Raw genomic sequence first — 19,829 nt, forward strand, 5'->3', positions numbered from 1 at the left:
TCTAGTGTAGATAACATTAACATTGTGATCTGTGGTTGACAATTTGTTAGCAATCTCAATGCTCACTACACTTTGTCGTGGCCCGGCTTCTTCAGTTGTATTGGCATCCAATGTTAACTAAGACTTCGAGGAGGGATCGTTTCATTTCTTAATGAACTAAAACAATAATCCATATTGCACTATAAATTTCTATATCGATCATAAGTAATACTACGAATTGTCTGATGTTTGTGATAAACTAACTTTTTATAGCTAATTTTACTGGTATGCTTGATTTTCCATAGTTATTAGTAGTACATTACGAATTATAGAAAAGCATAATTGATGATGAAATATGAAATTATAAAGGTTTCTGATTAATAGAGAAGCAAATGAGTAGGAATTCAATTTTCCCATTTCTGATACATTTGTGTTGTAGTGCAACCATTGCTCTAACAATAAGGTCGTTGTAGTATAGTGGTAAGTATTCCCGCCTGTCACGCGGGTGACCCGGGTTCGATCCCCGGCAACGGCGAATGTTTATTCTTTTTGGGTCAATCATATTGGGCTTGGTAACGATGAAATGACCCAAGCCCAAATTTCATCCATTGTGGGGGCTATTAGGAGATCAACCCGAATCCAATTGTAAGCTTTATTCTTCCTCCGGCGAATTCTCACTCTCTTTTTTCCGCGCGATCAAGTTGTAAGCTCTCTCCTTTGTCTAATTCGCTTAGTTAATCAACCCTGTTACTAAGATTATCACTCTTTATTTGATTATCTTAATGATAAAAGTGCGAATTACCATTATTGTTTTCTTTCTTTTGCATTTTATTTGCTCCCCTGTGTATTAATTGTTCCTTAGTTGTGATAGTGTAACTAATTCTTAGAGATTTCTCAGATTTTTGGATGAGGTTACGAATGGCGATGAAACAAGGGATTCTTGGCAAAATAGCCTTCTTAAGTCTTCTATTTAATTAAATGGATCATAAGTTTTTTTATTTAGTGAACATTTTGCTAAATGCAAACTAAAAAAAGGTTTATTAGCCAAATTATCTCATGAAACAATTATATAAACATATAGTGCATCCTGACTTAATTAATCTGAGATTAACTTGTGTCCACTGTCAGTGGACACCCCTTTTTACACTGACAGTGGACCCCACCTTCATTATAAAATTTAAAAAATAAAAAGGACCCACTTATTAATATTATATATATATATATATATATATATATATATATATATAAATCAACTTCATCTTCTTCCTACCTAACGACCCCCATTCCCCACCCCTTCATCTACTTTGAACCCCCACCCTATTTCTTCATCTACTTCGAACCCCTATCCCCTTTTTTTGTGTATTGGTGTGTTTCTTTCTTAGCATTTTTACTTGTGGAAGATTGGTTTTTGAATTTAAATTCATTGAGGTCTTTAATGGTGGTGTTTTTTTAGTCGTTTTATTCTTTGGCAAAGAAGAGCTGATTTTGAATAGATTTAGGGAGGATTTTTTAATTGTAGGGGTAATGATTTTGGTTGAAAAGAGAATTTGGGATTGAAAAGAGAATTTGAATACTAATATGTCTCTTAGGAAAAAAAAATTTCTTGCAAAACGGAAGAGTAGGCCTAGTCATTAACTGTTGACTCTATAGATCATTGTGGAGTGGGCTAATTATTTTATTCATTCATCTGTACATATTTTACATTTGCCCAACTAGTACATAGGCCCATTTTATTTATCCGAGTCTCTTATTTTTGGATCTTGTATATATATACTAAAAATCCATATTTGTAGAGTAATGAAAAAAATATTTTTCTGTATGCACACAGATTCATAATGAGATATTTTACTCTCCAGCTTCTTCGAGAAGTTTCGTTTCTGTTCGAACATTTTCCCTTCGAACTGTTAGATTCCAGCTTCTAACATGGTATCAGAGTATCGATCCTTGTAGATGTGCTCCCTAAATTTCTTTCGATACTACCCTCGAGGTGTTTCGTTGATATTTTTTTTGACCACCGGCGACGGTTGGTGTTTGTTGGTTTTTTTAGCTGATTTTTTGGGCATCTGCTCCGTGGTTCTCTTCCGATACTATCCTTGAAGTGTTTCGGTGGAATATTTCTAGTTCTAGTCGAAGTCCGGCGACGATTGGTAACTGCTCAAGGTCGTCTCCTTCCAGTTGGGACGGTGTTGGTAATTGTATCTTGTTCTTCTTCCTATTACATCTCGTATCTGTGGTTTTGCGTGGGTGAACATGTCAACAACAGTGGATCCATCGGGTTCCACGGCTAGTAGTCACACTGTTTTTCACAGTGAGAATTATACTCACCCCTGTCACCCTTTATATGTTCATCCTTCTGATGTGTTGGGTACTTCTCTTGCCTCATGTCCTTTTGACGGGACTAGATTTGGTAGTTGGAGTAGGACCATTTTGGTAGCATTGTCTGTCAGAAATAGGATTGATTTCATAAATGGTTCATCATCTAAACCCCCTGACTCCTCCCCTTTATCCCGGCAGTGGCAGCGCTGTAATGATCCTATAGTTTCCTGGCTGCTTAACTCTTAGTCCAAGAACATTGCTCGTAGTGTTGAATTTTGTGCTTCTGCTAGGGATATTTGGGTTGAGTTAGAAGCGAGATATGGTACAACAGATGAGGTTCGCATTTTCGAGATTCGTAAGGAGTTAGCTCATATTTTTCAAGGTTCTTTAGACATTACATCTTATTTTAATAAAATTAAACAACTCTGGGATGAGCTTGCTTCCTTGTCTGCTCATAGTAATGCTACATGCACTTGTGGTGGTATCAAGACCTTTGATGATGAACAAAAGGTTTATCAATTTCTGATGGGTCTCAGTGATACTTACATATAAGTGCGCAGCAACATTCTTATGATGAAGCCACTTCCCTCCATTGGTACTTCTTATAGTATCCTCTTAGCTGATGAGAAATAGAGAAGTGTATCCTCTGCTTCTTCCTTCTCTCAGCAATCTACCTCTTTCCAGGCTGAAGTTTCTAGATCATCTGCAACTCTAAAAATGCATTTTAAAGCTGCAAAGCCTTCCTCTTTGGTTTGCAAGTATTGTAAGAAACCAGGTCATACTATTGAATAATGTTATAAACTTCATGGCTTTCCTCCAAATTTTAAGTTCTCTAAGCCACCATCTAAAAGAACAGTTGCTCATGTTGAGCTTGCTAATTCTGGCTAAAAGGTTAACACTCCTGGGAATGATGACATTGTTTCTGACCCAACATTTCTTCAACTTTCTGACATTCCTGGTCTCAATAAAGGGGAATTTTCTAAGCTGTTTGTTTTATTGCAAAGAGCTCAACTTCCTGACATATCTACAGCCTGCCCATCTTTAACTTATGCTAATTTTGCTGGTAAGCTGCCTCATACATGTTTACTGACCAGGATAGATAGCACTTTATGGATTATAAACTCTGGAGCATCTGATCATATGACTTCTGACCTTTCTCTTTTGTTTAATATTCAATCCCTCCCAATTCTTTTACTGGTTTCCCTCCCCAATGGATATAAAGTCAAAGTCACCAATACTGGTTCTTTGGCTTTATTTCCTGACCTTGTTCTGCACAATGTCTTATACATTCCTAGTTTCCAGTATAATCTGATATCCGTACCCAAATTGCTTCACCAACCTGGTTTTACCTTACATTTCACCAAGTCTGCTTGCACTTTACAAGATCTTTCTCTGATGTGCTTAGTAAGCTTGATTGTGATCTCTATAAATTTCTCTGGTCATCAGATTCCTCAGCTGGTCTTGTTTTTTCCTTTACTTCTACTTGTGATTCTCATGTATCCCCTATTATTCCCACTTCCCTTTTTGCTCCTAGTTCATTTGTACCTTGTCCTTCGGTAACTACTGATGGTTCTATCAATAAAACTGATGTTTTGTGGCACTATAGACTTGGTCATGCCCCTTTCTCTAAAATGAAATATATTTTTGATATTGCAAGTGGTTTGTCTTCTAAACAATCTTTCACTTGTCCCATCTGTCCCTTAGCTAGGCAACCTTAATTACCTTTTAGTGATAGTTTTTCTACTTTCTCATCTCCTTTTGAACTTATTCACATTGATACTTGGGGCCCTTATCATTCCCCCACCTATGATGGTTTTATGTATTTTCTTACCATTGTTGATGATTACTCTAGAGCCACCTGGACACGTCTTATGGGTGCTAAAAGCAATGTTTTTGATCTCCTCAAAGCTTTTATTACCTTAATAGAAACTCAGTTTCATTCTCAAGTTAAAATTGTTCGAAGTGATAATGCTTTGGAGCTTGGTTCTTCTTTATCTGGGTCTCAGTTCTTTGTTTCCAAAGGCATTATTCACCAAACTTCCTGTCCTCATGCTCATCAACAAGATGGGGTTTTTGAAAGGAAGCATAAGTTTCTTTTAGAAACTGCTAGAGCTCTTCTTTTTCAATCTCACCTTCCCATTAGATTATAGGGGGATTGCCTATTGATATCAACCTATCTTATTAATAGGTTCCCCTCTCCTAGACTGCACAACAAGAGCCCTTTTGAGATTTTTTCACAAGAAAGTTCCTTCCTATTCTCATCTTAAAGCCTTTGGCTGCCTATGTTACTCCACAGTTCCCATCCCTTATAGAAATAAACTTTCTCCGCGTACCATTCCTTGTGTATTTGTAGGGTATCCATTTTCTAAAAAAAGGTTACAAACTTTATAACCTCCTTTCTAAGTCTTGTTTTGTCTCTAGGGATGTAGCTTTTCACGAGTCTATTTTTCCTTTTCTCTCCACCTCTTCATCATCCCCTCCTATGTGTCCTTTTCTTTTTTCTTACTTTGAAGATCTTGTTTTGCCTAATTCTTCCCCTGCTGCACCTTTCACGGTTGCTTCTACTTTTCCTCCTACTGCTGCACATGTACCTCCTCCCAAGAAATCTTCCAGGATTTCACACCCTCCTAGTTACCTTCAAGACTATGTTTGTCATACTTTCTTTATTCCATGATCCTCTTCTTGTGCTTTTATTCTTGGTCAGGATCCTGTCTCTGAGCCTCGTAGTGATTCTCAAGCTGCTCTATTTCCTCAATGGCAATCTGCCATGAGACAGAAATTTGACGCTTTGGAGGCTAATAATACATGGTCCATTATTCCTCTCCCTTCTGGTAAAAAGCCAATTGGGTGCAAGTGGGTCTACAAAATCAAATATAGGGCTGATGGCTCTTTATAAAGATATAAGGCTCGCTTGGTGGTCCGGGGTGACACTTAAGTTGAAGGTATTGATTTTCATGAAACATTTTTCCCTGTGGTCAAAATGACCACCATTAAGACTCTTGTGGCTGTTGCTGTTAAACGTCGTTGGTCTCTTTTCTAACTTGATGTTAACAATGTTTTTCTACATGAGAATTTGGATAAAAAGGTCTATATGAAGTTGCCCCCTGGTCTTACTGATTCAGCTTTTTCTTCTGTCCCTATGGTCCGCAAGCTTAGTAAGTCACTTTATGGGTTTCATCAGGCCTCTCGTCAATGGTATGCAAAATTGTCCACTGCTCTTCAGTCGAGGGGCTACACTCATTCTCTTAATGATTACTCCTTATTTACTAAGGGGCCTATTGATTCTCTGGTTATCTTGGTTGTTTACGTTGATGATATTATTTTGACTGGTACTGACCTTGAGGAGATCTCTATTCTTAAGTTGTTTCTCCATGATCAGTTCAAAATCAAGGATTTGAATTTATTACATTACTTCTTAGGAATCGAGGTTTCCTACTCTGCTACTGCTGTGCTTTTGCATCAAAGTAAGTTTGTTACTGATTTGTTATCTCATTATGCTTGTGGTGTTGCTTCTCCTGTGGTTTATCCTTTGGAACTTCACAAGAAGTTGTTTGCTAATATGGGGGATCCCTTGGCTCAGCCTGAGTCTTATCGCAGTCTAGTGGGAAAATTGAATTTTTTGACCCACACTCGCCTAGATCTCTCTTTTGTTGTTCAGCATTTAAGCCAGTACTTGCAGCATCCTTGTGTGCCACATATGCAGGCTGCTTTACATCTTTTGCATTACCAAAAAGGTTCTCCTGGTTTTGGTTTGTTTTTCAGTGACTCTCCTGATCTAACTCTTCGAGTTTTTTTGTGATAGTGATTGGGCATCTTGCCCTGACAGTCGCCGTTCTGTTACTGATTTTTGTGTCTTACTTGGTGATAGTTTGATCATTTGAAAGTCTAAAATGCAGCCTGTAGTTTCTCTTTCTTCTGCGGAATCTGAATATCGCTCATTGAGTAAAGTTGTGGATGAGATTACATGGTTATCGCTCCTTCTTTTCGATTTTAGCATCCAAATCTCTCTACCTGTTCTTATTTTTTGTGATAGCCAGTCCGCCATTCATATTGCCAAGAACCCGGTCTTCCATGAACGCACGAAACACATCGAATTGAACTGCCACTTTGTTCGTGCCAAGCTTAGTGCTGGACTGATCAGTCTTCGTCACACTCCTAGTGCTTCTGAGCTGGCTAACATCTTTCCTAAGACTTTACCTGGTGCTGCTCATCATTCGCTTCTGCGCAAGTTTGGAGTTCTGTCACGTTCCAACTTATCATTCTCTTCTGCGCAAGTTGGGAGTTCTGTCACCTTCCAACTTAAGGAGGTGTTGACTCTATAGATCATTGTGGAGTGGGCAAATTATTTTATTCATTCATCTGTACATATTTTACATTGGCTCAACTAATACATAGGCCCATTTTATTTATTCGAGTCTCTTATTTTCGGATCTTGTATATATATACTAAAAATCATGTTTGTAGGGTAATGAAAAAAACATTTTTCTGTGTGCACACAGATTCATAATGAGATATTTTGCTCTCGAGCTCCTTCGAGAAGTTTCGTCTCTCTTTGAACATTTTCCCTTCGAACTGGTAGATTCGAGCTTCTAACATCAACAGCTTGTTTTGTGCACTGAGAATATAATGGAGGATAAAGAAGCATTTTTACTGTCTAACACTTAAAGCACACTAAAAAACACCAAACGTCATTTAGGATAGGCTAGAATCCAAGTCTAGTGTTCCAGTAACAGCCTTCAAAAATGTTTTAGATGTTGTTTCGCCTTTAAGAATACTTTGGGGTAAAGAGCTCGTTACCGTTGCTTGCTACGTAAAATACAACAATTGCAATCAAAAGAACGAGTATAACGATCCACAAGTTCAGACCACTTTTCTTCTTCTCTTCCTTTATAACTGTCACCCTCACACTTAATCCATGGAGGCAGAAAGCAAGGCCCTCGAATCTTCTGAGAACTTCAATGTTGTTACCAAACCAAGATGAGCCCTTTTTTACCACATTATGCACTTCAATGTTCAACCAAAACCACTTTCCCTACAATTAAAAAAATCCTCCCCAAATCTATCAAAAAATACTTTTTCTTTGCCAAAGAAGAAAACAATTAAAGAAACACCACCATTAAAGACCTCAATGAATTCAAATTCAAAAATCAATCTTTCACAGATAAAAATGCTAAGAAAGAAACACACCAATACATAAAGAAAAAAAGATAAAAATGCTAAAAAAGAAATACACCAATACACAAAGAAACGGGATAGGGGTTTGAAGTAGATGAAGAAATAGGGTGGGGGTGCAAAGTAGATGAAGAAACGGGATTGGGGTGAGGGTGGGGAACGGGAGTGGCTAGGTAGGAAGAAGATGAAGTTGGTTCCGTTTTTTTTTTTTTTTTTCATATATATATAATATTAATAAGTGGGTTCATTTTTTAAATTTTATAATGAAGGGAGGGCCCACTGTCAGTGTAAAAAAGGGTGTCCACTGTCAATCTCAATCTCTAATAGAGATGAAATTATTAAGGGGAAATGAGCAGAGCGGTATTGTTGTAATTACTCATAGTGTTGGCACCATTACATGGAAACAACATGACACGTATTGGTAGTCAAAAGTCAAAACGGTGGTGATGTGTCTTTTGTTATGCATTTCTGTCTCAATTTCATTACTATTGTGCTTACCCACAAAACTATCTTACTAAAATACTATATCAATCTAATAAATCAATTCATCGTATTATTTCACAGTAAGAAGGGTCAAATCTATACTTGGGACTGTTTTTCTTAAGAGAAAAAGGATCAAACTTAGCTGTACGCATGATGCAACAAATTTCCCTTTGCACTTAAATAAACAGGATCATTACTATTTCAGTACCAATTTGTTTTGTGACGCGCGCCCAGAATTTCAAATGGCTAAATCTCCATCCTCAAGCTCAAATTAATCTCGCTGAGAAAAGATGAGCAAGCGTGTTTTATATTTGCATATGATATTGTAGTTTCGAGCCACAAATTAAAATACTATGCTATGGTTTTGTTTTGCAGAAAAGAGAGAAAAACATTAATGCTATGGTTCTATTGCAAGTTTCGTATAAATGTTTTGCTATCCAAATGGCAACTTCCCCATGTACTGGAGATCTCAACCTAAAATGACAAGATCTCTCTTAGCTCCAATTTAGCTAGAACTATTCCTAGCTAGCCAGCCTTAAATCACATAAGCTGTTATACACGCAGACATACATAGCATCGGCAATTTGAGAACACTATGGCCATGCATACACAATCAACGTTCAAGTGAGAATAGATCTTAAGCACCAATTCTATACATGCATCAACAATGAATTAAAATCGGAAGAAATAACTCTGAATTCAAATGACAAGCAAACGATTATTACATATTTTAAAGTGGCGCTATAACATTCACATCATCTTTCACCAATTCCTGATAGTATTACAGATAATAGAGTTTTTGGCTGATTAAAACACCAGAGCGCAACGCTTCCACATAAGTTCGCCTCATGATCAATCAATCCGATCCTCGTTGGGTTTCAAGCTCACCTATCCAAAGAAGCAACAAAAAAAAAAAAAGAAGGAAAAATTAATCAACATCTACTGGCTTGGCATAAAAAATACTACTAGCATTCCGTCTGTACAAACACAAATCCAAATTTTGTTTATTAAAGTCCAAATCTTTAAATGGCACAATTTATAAAGGACAAAGAGATAAATCTGTCAATGAAAAATAGACGATCACCTTGGCAGCAGCAGCAGGAGGAGGGGAAGATTTGTCTCTGAAATATCGAGCTCCATATTTACTGATGAGTTTTTCCCTAACAAACTTCTCATAAATAAAAGCAGCTCCCCTGAACTGGGGAAGAACCAGCCATGCCACCATTGCTAGCTTCAAATCATACCAAATAGGTATCCTACAACCAATTACAAAAACCGAAGATTATACATCTCTCGGTTTCGTCTCTCTTTTAGAGTCTGGAAATTATATATTGCATAACTAGAGTTTTGAGCAAGCTACGGATCCATTAGTCTGATCATTTCCTTTCCTGTGTAATTTTAGTGCTGTGAAGTCGATGTAACTTACATGGTAGCGTAATTACAGAGTGGTTTCCATTGACGTATCATGTTTGTTTGTCACTATGAAATTACAGCACAACGTCATCTTTGGTTGCATAAGTATAATTATATAGTTTGATTCTTCGATTATATATAAAGCTAATTGCCTAATTTAATAAACTATATAGACTTCTTTTATATGATACAAATACTTATATATTAGAGATGAAAACAGAAAAGATCCTTTAATAATATGTATGATAAATAATACACCATGTAATTACCATCCATTCTTGATCCCCCTTGAGAATCATGTAATTACCACCTGAGGACAAGTGGTAGCAATTATACTCAAATCATGATGACCAACTAATTACTTGCCATCAACCTATGTATGTAATTAACTCATATCCCATTTCAAGGTGGCTTTCGAAATAGGACCTTAGTTTTGATATACTAGTTCTAGCTGCTTCTTTCCTTGGCTAAAGAATAAAGGGCGGGGGAGAAACCAGGGATGTTACCACTGAAGCATGGGTTGAAGGACCATCTCCATAAGAGTGAGAAAAGAGTAGAGAATCCAATAAGCAAGCCATTGCTCATCATCCAACTTAGATGTGCTCTCTATAGCCACTACTGATGCATACCTTCATCATGAAATACAAAACGTAACCAAAGTATTAAAACATTTCACTCTTGAGAACCAAGAAAAACTGAAATAATTTGATATTTAGAAAAAAAAACTCGTTGAAACCACTAGAAGAGAACATTACTATATACTTACAGAGGATAGAGCAACATCACAGATGGCCTGGCCAAAATTAAATCAGAATGAATATGAAATTAAAGCTTCACTATAAACAACATATCCAAAAAGTCTGAAAAGATGATCGATACCAAAATAATAGGAACTTCGGCTATAGACATAAGGATGAATAAAAATGAAAAGGAATGAAGATATTACCCGGCAAGAGTATGCAGGTGAGTCATCACAGTCAAGAATTTACCCATGATATCTAATTGCTTTTTTTGGCTGTGGAATCAGTGTAAACTGAAAGCAGTTTCTTAGAGTTTGTTTCAAACAAAGAAAGAGACAGCACATTCACAAAAATGAAACACGTGGAGGTCTCTAAACTTAGCAAGTAGGCATCTAATTCTTTCGCGCCGACCTCCACTACTCTTTACCTTTACCACTACGCTACTACCAAGTGATATCCATAATTCCATATTACTAAAATAAAATAGATGTCAAAGTAATATTTATCTAATTTAAAAAGTAATAAATAATTTATATATTTTATTATTATTATTAAATATAATTTTTTAAATTATTAAATCTGTTTTTTAAACCTCCAAATAACCCACAACCTTGAATGAACACTTTGTGATAACCTGATATTTAATAGCTCGCAAGTTACACAAGGATATAAATTATACTAGTCGCGAATTTATAACTGAGCAACAGAAGTGTAGAGAATAGCAGAAGAAAGGTGTAATGCAGAGACATTTTGCTAGCCCAAGATCGTTAACTAAGATCGAAAGATTCAACTAAGAAGAGAAAATTCTGAGAGTAGAAAGAATATATTGGATAAGAGAGTTTGTGTATAGAAGAAGACTAGTTGAATTGGTTTTATTTTTGGTTGATTACAAATGTAAATGTGACTTCTATTTATTCTTGCCTATAAATGATTCTACATATTCTTCTAGATACATCCACAAGAAAATTTCAATGACTTTCTCTTCTACACTAGATATTTTCATAAAATACTTATTCAAGTGATTATACTATTCTTTTTTATTTTCTTCTACCTAGAATTACCTAAAATATCTAGATATTTCTTCAATATGATTATCCTAGATATTCTAGAAACTTTACAAGAAAATCTATGTTATAAAAAATTCAACTTTAATATTTTCCACAGGAGGCTAAATTCGATTCTTGAACTCCCACGCGAGAAACTCGACTACCAATCAGCCAATGTCCATACAAATCAAAGCACTAAAAAAAGATAGCTCGATGCATTAAATCTATCACTATGCGTGGTGTTCGGAGAAGAATTCCATCACAAAAATGTATTACACGTAGTCAGATAATGTTTTTAAAATTTGAACTCGCGACCTCCTAATCACATTACTCTAAGGCTTCCCTTCTCGAATCAAAGCACTAAAATATAATAAAATTAACAGTGTAGTTTGTAAGAAATGTATAAGTAAATAATGAATAAGTATTGTTGGACAGAGAAAGTAAATAGTTTATCAATTGTTAGGGTCGGGTCGAAAGAAATTGATAAAACATGGAAAGAACCCGCCAAGTGCTAAGAAATTGTTCGGGTCGGGTCGGAAGAAACTGATGAGCTTTCGACATCGTTAAAGCAGGGGACCTCTGCCCTACAATTAACAGAGGACATTCCTTGTAGGAAGCAATGGCGCTTCCTTCGGCATTTCGTGAAAGAGTGGAACAAATGGAGCAAACTAGAAACGAGCGTCTCTCTCTTCTTCGTTCGGAGGAAGAGCTTCAGCACAGCAAGTCTCAGCACTTAGCCTCCCGATTTTCCAACATCACATCCATCGAACAGCGTTGCCTCAAACTTGATCGCAAAATTGCTTCTCAATACTTCACTATCTCTTTTCTCAAATCTAAATCCCTCCAGCTTCATGCTCAGTATCTCCACGATTTTCAGAAATACAGGGATTTGAAGGATGAAGTGGAGGAATTGGAGGAAATTGAGAAGGAGAAACTGAGGTATTACAGTTTAGAATGTGGAGAAATGGAGAAATTTAAGGAAAAAGTGGGAGATTTCATGGTTGAATGCCAATTACAATTGGAAGAACTGAGGAAGACGATATCTTCTTCAGGACAAGTTCAAGGTAAGTTGAATCATTCAAATAATACTGAGATTGCTACTGTTGACATGAGAAAGAAAGAACTTGCTGATATTAAAGAGAATTTGGAGAAAAGCTTGGCATTGAATTACCAAGTGCAAGAGCAGTTAACAAAGCAACTTGTCAGTATATTGATGGAACAAAGCCAAGAGAAAAAGTGATTTTTGAAGGCACACTGCAAAAATGCAGATTTAGAAAAGAGGTTAGTGGAGTTTTGTTTGTGTTAGTACCTATTGTTCTACGTTATGTCTTTTTCTTAACATTTTTTCGAGCCGGAGTTTATCGGAAACCTTACCTTACGTGTGGAGAGTTAAAGTAGTCCTCCCAGAACCCACGGAATATATGGGTTTTTGTTCGTATAAATATAAATTCCACTTTGAACTCATCTGCTGTTGTACCGTTTAGATGTGAGTTTCCATGTTTGATGTAGTCAAGAATTGGTACCAACTTGCATAACATTTAAGAGTGAAAAATTACTTTAGTCTGTAGCAGCTCTCAGGCAGTGTAATAAGAATCTTCAATTTGGTGTTGGTCTTTGGTCTTCCATCACAGATTTTTACTGCTCACAATTCTAAATAATAGTAATAATAACAATAAATAGAAATTATTTAGTAACTTATATTTTATATTTAATCCTGGGAAAATTGTTGTCATAAAACTAAGTTAAACAAGTTAAGATCTTAATAACCCCTATGTTGCTTCAAAGTTAAAAACATCTGCGTTGGAACTTGATTAACTTGACATTGGCATATAACCGAACCATAGGTCATAGTTATTGCTAAAGAGATGGCTAGTTTAAGATGTTGAATAAGTAAGTTTGATTTTGAAAAAATACCATCCTTCTGGCGTCTGGGAAATGGGAATGTACAACGCAATTACGTCAATCCATTAAAATAGGAAATATATCCTAGTTAGCCTTGTTATCGATGCAGGTGGTGATTGTTGACAATTTATGTATGGAAACAAGTCTTTCGAGGGATTTACAGTATGGGAAGAAGGAAAAATGACTGGAGAAGGACGACTTTTATCTCTTATGACTGAAATATATGTTGTTCCATATCACTTTTAGCTCATTGCCCCACACATTACAAATATTTATGTTTAATTTTTAACTATAAGTTAAAAGATGAGTTTAAAGTTGGATAAAATAGTTTTGCCTTTTAAATTTATACACTAATAAAATTTAATTGTTTAAAAAAAAAAAAATGAATGTTCAAACACAACTTTAACTTTCATATATAATTTATTTTCCAACTTCATAACTCTTTTTTAAGAAGAAATTAACTGTTTGAGAATCTTTTATTGATCATGTACATTACTTCTCCAAACCTCTTCTCCCAAAGTCATTTAAGAAACCTAAAGGATAAACTTGAAAAAAATAATCTCAAAATTGCCTATACCAAAGGTTGTGGTACAGAGGTATAACCACTGAAGGCTATGGTACAGAGGTATGTATTTTTCATTCTTAATCAGAGTTCTCAAATTCAAATTATGGGTGTAAAGTCGCTTTTGATCGAGAGCACTTTACACTCACATAATGAGATTTGAGACCCAATGTGAGTAGCGGATAACTAATGAAAAACAAAAAAAGGCATGAATATATCTTCTTTCCTTTTGTCTTACTATAGGAAATTTTGTGGACTCTTCAAGACGAGTCAAAATCATGTTAGGTATTTTCAATGGCGAACCCAGTAGTTAGAGATTGTGGCGGGAGATACTCAAATATAGACCCAAATTAGAGTGATTTTGTTAAAATAGCCCTAAATAAAAAGGTTTTGTTAAAATAGCCTTAACTTGTTAAGTTATATTTCCTTGAACGAAATTGCTTCTGATCAATAAAGTAAATTACATAAATTATCCCTATAATAGATAACAACTCCATATTTATATCTTTCATCTTTTATATTTTTTTCTCTTTTTAATTCTACTTTGATTTCTATTTTTTATTTTTTTATTTTTCTTTTTAATTTTCTCAACCCTTACTTTTTTCCTTTTCTTCCTCTCAACTTCTTTTTTTTTTTTTTATTTTATATTATTTTTATTTTTTATTTCCTCTTTTTTTTTTGTTCTTTTTAGTTTTTCTCAACCCTTACTTTTTTTCTTTTCACCTTTCAACGTCCACTTTTATTAAATAAAAAAAAAAAAAACTTTTTTTTATTTTTCTTTGATTTTTATTTTTTCTTTTCTTTTTTCTTTTAAATTTTTCTCGACCTTTAGTTTTATTTAATCTTTCTTTTTTTTTTATCAACCTTTATTTTTTTCCTATTCTCTCTCAACTTCTACATTTTCTTTAATTTTTATTTTTTTTAATATTTTTCTTCTTTTTCCGCAATTTTTATTATTTTTGTTCTTTTCTTTGATTTTTTTCATTTAAGTTACATCTCATGAGCAACAGTTGACACTATCCCATTATAAAGGTAAGACTTACGACTTTCGAACAATAAGCTACGTTTCATGGACAAGAGTTGACACTACTACATTGTAGAGGCAAGACTTATGACTTTTAAATAACAAGTAATGTTTCATGGGCAAGAGTTGACACTAGTATTTTGATTTATGAGATGTTTTATAACTCTTACTTTAGAGGCAAGACTTAGCTTAGGGACTTTCAAACAACAAATTATACCCACGGGCAAGAGTTTACCACCTTATATTTTTATTTATGGGATGTTCTCCAACTATTACCGTAGAGGCAAGACTTGACTCAAGGACTTTCAAACTATAAATTATGCTCCACGGGCAAGAGTTGACTCATGGGCAAGACTTCAGAAAATTGTTGAAATTGAAAACTTTTGCTCAAGTGGCAACAGTATATTCTTTAATTGCACTGATTAGATGATTAACAAATATGCAACTCTTGCCTCATGGGCAAGACTTTAGAAAATTGTTGAAACTGAAAACTTTTGCCCAAGAGGCAACAGTTTATTCTTTAATTGCACTGATTAGATTATAAACATATATGCAACTCTTGCCTCACTAAGTTTAAAAAATTGTTAAAATTGAAAACTTTTGCCCAAGAGGCAAAAGTTTATTCTTTAATTGCATTGATTAGATTATTAATATATATGCAACTCTTGCCACATGGGCAAGATTTAGTTTAGAAAATTATTTTATTAAATGTTATACTATTGAAGTTGGAAACTATTGCCCCTTCGGTAAAAGTTTATTTTTTAATTGCACTATTAGATTATTAACATACATGCAACTCTTGCCTCATGGGCAAGACTTAGTATAGAAAAGTATTGTACTCAGATTATAAACATCAAATGCAAATTGTTACTAATATTCTTTTGCTCAACACAGGTTTCAATATGCATTTTTTGCTTATGGCGCTTCAATCATTGGATGGACCAACTGTAAACCGATAATAATGATAGATGCAACATTTTTGAAGTCAAAATATCGTCGTGTCCTCATGATAGCAGTGTCAAAGGACAAAAACAATGACATTTTCTTTGGCGTTTGAAATTGCAGACTCAGAAAATAATGAGGCTACTAAGATTTTCTAGTAACATAAAAATTTTAATTTCAATCAAGATTTAATTTTTCCATGAAATCAAGAATGTGGGGTTATTCAAAATTCACTTAGTAACACACAACTAACAAAATTAAAACTTCTTAACTATACAACCACCAATCTGACAAATCCCTAAACATAACTCTCAAAAATACAATAACTTTGTATTATGAGCTAAACCTTAAACGTAAACAACAAAAAGAGATTCAAACACCCAATTCAAAAATAACGCATACAAAAAAAAATAAGATAAAATACATGTAAATGATAAACTGAATTTAGTAGAAACTTACATCAATAATGATGTCAATTAAGTTTGAAGGCAAAAGTCCCGAAGAATTGGAAGCAACATCCACTGAGAAATACTCTATTTCTTCATCAGAAGCAACATACATTTTTTTCTGGTAAGCGAGTTTGAAGATTTTAAGAAAAATCGGATAAAGAGAGAGTATTTGAGAAATAAGGGAAAAAGATGAAAGATGAGGATGAATATCTGAGTAAATTTTTGGGAAAAAAAAAAAGAGAAATAAAAAAAACTCTAAATAAATGTTAAAGTTAAAAAAGTTAAAAGAAGGAAAAAAAAATGAAGAAATAGATAATGGTTGAGAAAAAAAAAAGAGACAAAAAAAATAAAGGTTGAGATAAATAAATTAAAACATGAAAATAAAGTTAAAAGAAAAAAATAAAAATTTAAAATAAAAAAAAAATAACAAATTTAAAAGGAAAAAATAAAAAAGTGAAAAAAAAGGAGAATAATAAAAGTAAAAGAAAAATAAAAAACTGAAAATAATAAAAAATAAATTTTGAGAGATAAATGAGTATTGAAAGTTTAAAAATATATTTGAGATGTAGAGGGATAAAATGATACTTTTAGTATATTAAAATGTAAGGAAAGTTATTCTTCAAAGACATTCTTATTTAGGGTCAAATATCTAAAGTCACCCTTATTTTGGTCTATCGCATGCAATTTCCTGGATTGTGGCTGTCCAGAAGATTCGGACGCATATGATGCCCAAAGCCTTTAAGGTTCCGTCTAGAAATTAAAACAATTAGCTATCTTTTGATTTATTTGGTACTTTTATAAATCTTATATCAATTTTTATACATCGAATTTAACACCACAGAATAGGCCATAAGTCCGCCCCTAAATTTGTTGGAGGCTACTCTAAGAAATTTTTTCAAGTAATGGGTGAGAGTTAGAAAGTCAGTGGTGAGCAAATTGGAGTTACTGTCACGAAGAAGGATGCCACAGTGGTTAACGAATGGATTCTGCAAACTGTGCATATCCATCGTGGAGGCCTTGTTGGTCTCGATATCGAGTGTTTCAATCCTGAGGAACATCACCCTGTCGCTCTCCTCCAGCTCTGTGTAGGACGACGGTGCCTACTATTCCAACTCCTCCATAAAGACGCCGTTCCATTATTCCTCGTGAGGTCGGGGTTAAAGGAGACGCGGAGAAATTGCTTCGTGATCACAGGCTGCTCTGGACTGGCATTGTCTGTTTACTGGAGGTGCTTGGGAAAGTGATGGAGAAGCCATTGAATGTAAATGGGATGCTGAGGACTTGGAGTAGGAACAAGTTGAATATGCTGCTGCTATTGATGCTTTTGTGTCTTTTGAAATTGGGAAAACATTGTTCAATATAGTGCTGTTGTTAAGACCGAATATTTGAATTATCATCATCAACCCCCATTATTATTGCTGCAAGATACACCGGAGGATGTTTCGAACTCTTGCTTTGTTTTGAATACGAAAGAAGAAAGACAAGATATTAGAAAATTCTCACATTGGGAAGCCTGTAATTTCCTTTTTTCTAATACTTATAACTTGTACACAATTTATATAGTAGTATAACTTTGTTCTGCTGGTTTCTTGAAAATTTATTCTTTATATTATTGTGGATGCCTCTGACCATAAAACTGCAAGTAGTAGCAACTTTAGTCCGGTACTCATTTTGGAACCCGATAAATAGAAATGTACATCAGTTAAAAATGTTTCTTAATGAAGACGACTTCATATGGGGGCTCAAACTCAAACACATTTGATGAAAGAATACTTGTTACTCCACCCTATAACATATAGTAGTAAAGCTTTTTCTTATTTCTTGAAAATTGAACATGTATATTGCAATAATTTAAAAAAAAAAATGATAAAAGAGCTTATGGATTATATGCCACAAATAGTTTAAATCATTTGTTATTACCATATCATAATGATGCTGCCTAATCTTATTGTGAACTTCATTTAAAGTTTATTGGAGTTTATTTTTGTAACTGATTGACAGGTTTAAAGTTCTTAAAGAGCTCTCAACTTGTTTAATTTACTAATCAGACAAATAAAACTGAAAACTAAACAACATAAAACTGATTGGAACCAAAAAAAAATAAAAAATAAAAAATAGGCAGACTATTGAATTGAAAATTTAAGTTTTTGAAGTTGTATTTGGACATGCATTTTACTTGAATAAAAAAATTAAAGTTATGTGAGTGAAAGTCTCAAAGGCTGATCGAAAACTTAAAGATATTTGAAGATTAGATATCTTATTTCTTATACAAACAGATATTTGAAGATCAATTTTCAAAAACTAAATCCAAAATCTAAGACGAAATGCTAGCTAAAACAAAAATGAAAAAAAGTAGTGCTTCACATCACAATGAAATTGTTGGGCCGGGGATAAACACAGCCCATGACAAATCTAGTATCTTGATACATTAATAGAGCAAAGACATTTCAATATGGGACTGCTTTCCACAGAAAAAAACTTAACCTATCAAATTGGACTTAAAATTAAACTGCCTAAGGTGCTGATGGAGTGGTTGATTGGACAGAAGAAGTAGCCGGTGTTGCCCTGCGAAGTTCCTTAACTACAGCAGCCAAGGCCTCAGGGTTGAAACCCATTTCGGAGAGTGCAATCAAAACGGATAAAGTGTGACGATCAAGCCCAGTGTCAAGAATGTTTGACATATGAAATACCAGATCCAGTGAATCCCGTGCATTGCGTGCAGCTTCCGGATCCATTTGAGAAACTGTAAATCCACAATCATGAATTAGAAAAGGTGATAGCAACATAATTTGTTTCAATCCATTCTTTGTACAACAGAACTCATTAAAGTGAACAGAAAAAGAAACAAATATTAGTTTTCAGATGGAAAATTTACCAGTATAATGAACTGGATCAGCTTGTTTTCTTTTCCTACATCAACTTGAAACGATGAGGAGATCCTGACTTCTAAAATCTTCGAATAGTGAGGAATGCGCAGTCGAAGAATCTGGGATTTAAGCAGATTAATCTGATAGGAAGAAGGATTCAAATATAAAATTTATTCTCTAATAAAAACAATAATATTGATAGATACAGAAATTAGTATTGCAAACAAGCATTAATTATCAAGTTCTCTAACATAAAAACCTTTGTTCCCTCGTTTATGTGACAGACTGATTTGGATTTAACGGATATTTGAAATGAATCTAATTGAAATTGTTATTATATTTCAGATGGTCAGAACTTGAACTCTGCAGTTGCAATAACTACAAGATTTTGGTAAATTACATGAATTTTATAATTTTCATCGTTCGTGCTAAAAATTCACAAAAATAATGAAAAGCACTCCATATTTTATGGCATTATTTCCCTTACTGATTATTTGAAAGGATGCAAACGAACAAAGAAAAAAGACACTACATTTGAAATCAAGATACACTATATTACTGTTCCAACTTTATTCCTATACTTCTCTTTAAGAAAATAGGCATAGATGACAGCAAAGACAGATTAGTTACATCAGTACACCATCACAACTCCGGAGCTTATTACACTAGAAGCAAGTAATATGCATATTGACTTTTTTAAAATGATGGCGGTGCTTCAAACAACCTGTGCATCTGTAATAGTCCACAGACACAATGCAGGGAAAATCTATTCACCAAGGTTAAGATGAATAATGGGATCGCACAAAGTATTGCAGCTTTGATTTGAATGTAAGATCTCCAGGCTACTACTTACTACTCCTACTCCCCAACCATTCGACCATACTCTTGGTGACACAAATCTCTCTCTCTCTCTCTCTCTCTCTCTCTCTCTCTA

General features: G+C 34.5%; 3 protein-coding genes and 1 non-coding gene across 7 annotated transcripts in view; 2 read left to right on the forward strand and 2 right to left on the reverse strand.

The window, feature by feature from the left end:
• Positions 1–442: 442 nt before the first annotated feature.
• TRNAD-GUC lies at positions 443–514 on the forward strand. Its single transcript has one exon. It is a non-coding gene; the product is annotated as a tRNA-Asp (tRNA).
• Positions 515–8,622: 8,108 nt separating this feature from the next.
• Positions 8,623–10,486, reverse strand: LOC107875806 (HVA22-like protein e). 2 transcript variants are annotated; one of them, XM_016722651.2, is made up of 5 exons: positions 10,310–10,483; positions 10,130–10,156; positions 9,870–9,992; positions 9,035–9,206; positions 8,623–8,838 (listed from the first exon to the last, which is right to left on the reverse strand). In XM_016722651.2, the coding sequence occupies exons 1-5, from the start codon at positions 10,354–10,356 to the stop codon at positions 8,803–8,805; spliced, it is 405 nt and encodes a 134-aa protein (XP_016578137.1). In that variant the 5' UTR covers positions 10,357–10,483; the 3' UTR covers positions 8,623–8,802. The 2 variants fall into 2 exon arrangements, with proteins under 2 accessions (XP_016578137.1, XP_016578138.1); XM_016722652.2 differs by lacking the exon at positions 10,130–10,156 and having other exon boundaries at positions 10,310–10,486.
• Positions 10,487–11,594: 1,108 nt separating this feature from the next.
• Positions 11,595–16,482, forward strand: LOC107875804. Its single transcript, XM_016722647.2, has 2 exons — positions 11,595–12,430; positions 15,532–16,482. Exon 1 carries the CDS (start codon positions 11,769–11,771, stop codon positions 12,387–12,389), a length of 621 nt encoding a protein of 206 aa, XP_016578133.1. The 5' UTR covers positions 11,595–11,768; the 3' UTR covers positions 12,390–12,430; positions 15,532–16,482.
• Positions 16,483–18,371: 1,889 nt separating this feature from the next.
• Positions 18,372–19,829, reverse strand: part of LOC107875805 (mitotic-spindle organizing protein 1A) — a 2,862-nt gene continuing 1,404 nt past the window's right edge. For 2 of the 3 annotated variants that reach the window (XR_007056798.1, XM_016722650.2), the window contains exons 2-3: positions 18,904–19,035; positions 18,372–18,771 (exon numbers count right to left, since the gene is read on the reverse strand). Coding sequence is in view for 2 of the 3 variants with exons in the window: in XM_016722650.2 (XP_016578136.1) it covers positions 18,542–18,763 (222 nt within the window). In the remaining variant the exon portion in view is untranslated. The remainder of the gene's footprint in view (positions 18,772–18,903; positions 19,036–19,829) is intronic. The other variant, XM_047413986.1, reaches the window with a different exon arrangement.

This window comes from Capsicum annuum, chromosome 6, assembly GCF_002878395.1.
Source record: "Capsicum annuum cultivar UCD-10X-F1 chromosome 6, UCD10Xv1.1, whole genome shotgun sequence".
Taxonomy (NCBI): domain Eukaryota; kingdom Viridiplantae; phylum Streptophyta; class Magnoliopsida; order Solanales; family Solanaceae; genus Capsicum; species Capsicum annuum.

Excerpts from the sequence above, each read along its gene's own strand:
- LOC107875804 (XM_016722647.2), top strand. The coding sequence starts at position 11,769 with ATGGCGCTTCCTTCGGCATTTCGTGAAAGAGTGGAACAAATGGAGCAA.
- LOC107875806 (XM_016722651.2), bottom strand. The coding sequence starts at position 10,356 with ATGGGTAAATTCTTGACTGTGATGACTCACCTGCATACTCTTGCCGG. Across the intron at positions 9,993-10,129 it reads GTGATGTTGCTCTATCCTCT|GTATGCATCAGTAGTGGCTA; the intron begins GTAAGTATATAG and ends TTCATGATGAAG. Across the intron at positions 9,207-9,869 it reads CTTCAACCCATGCTTCAGTG|GATACCTATTTGGTATGATT; the intron begins GTAACATCCCTG and ends AATTGGTTGTAG.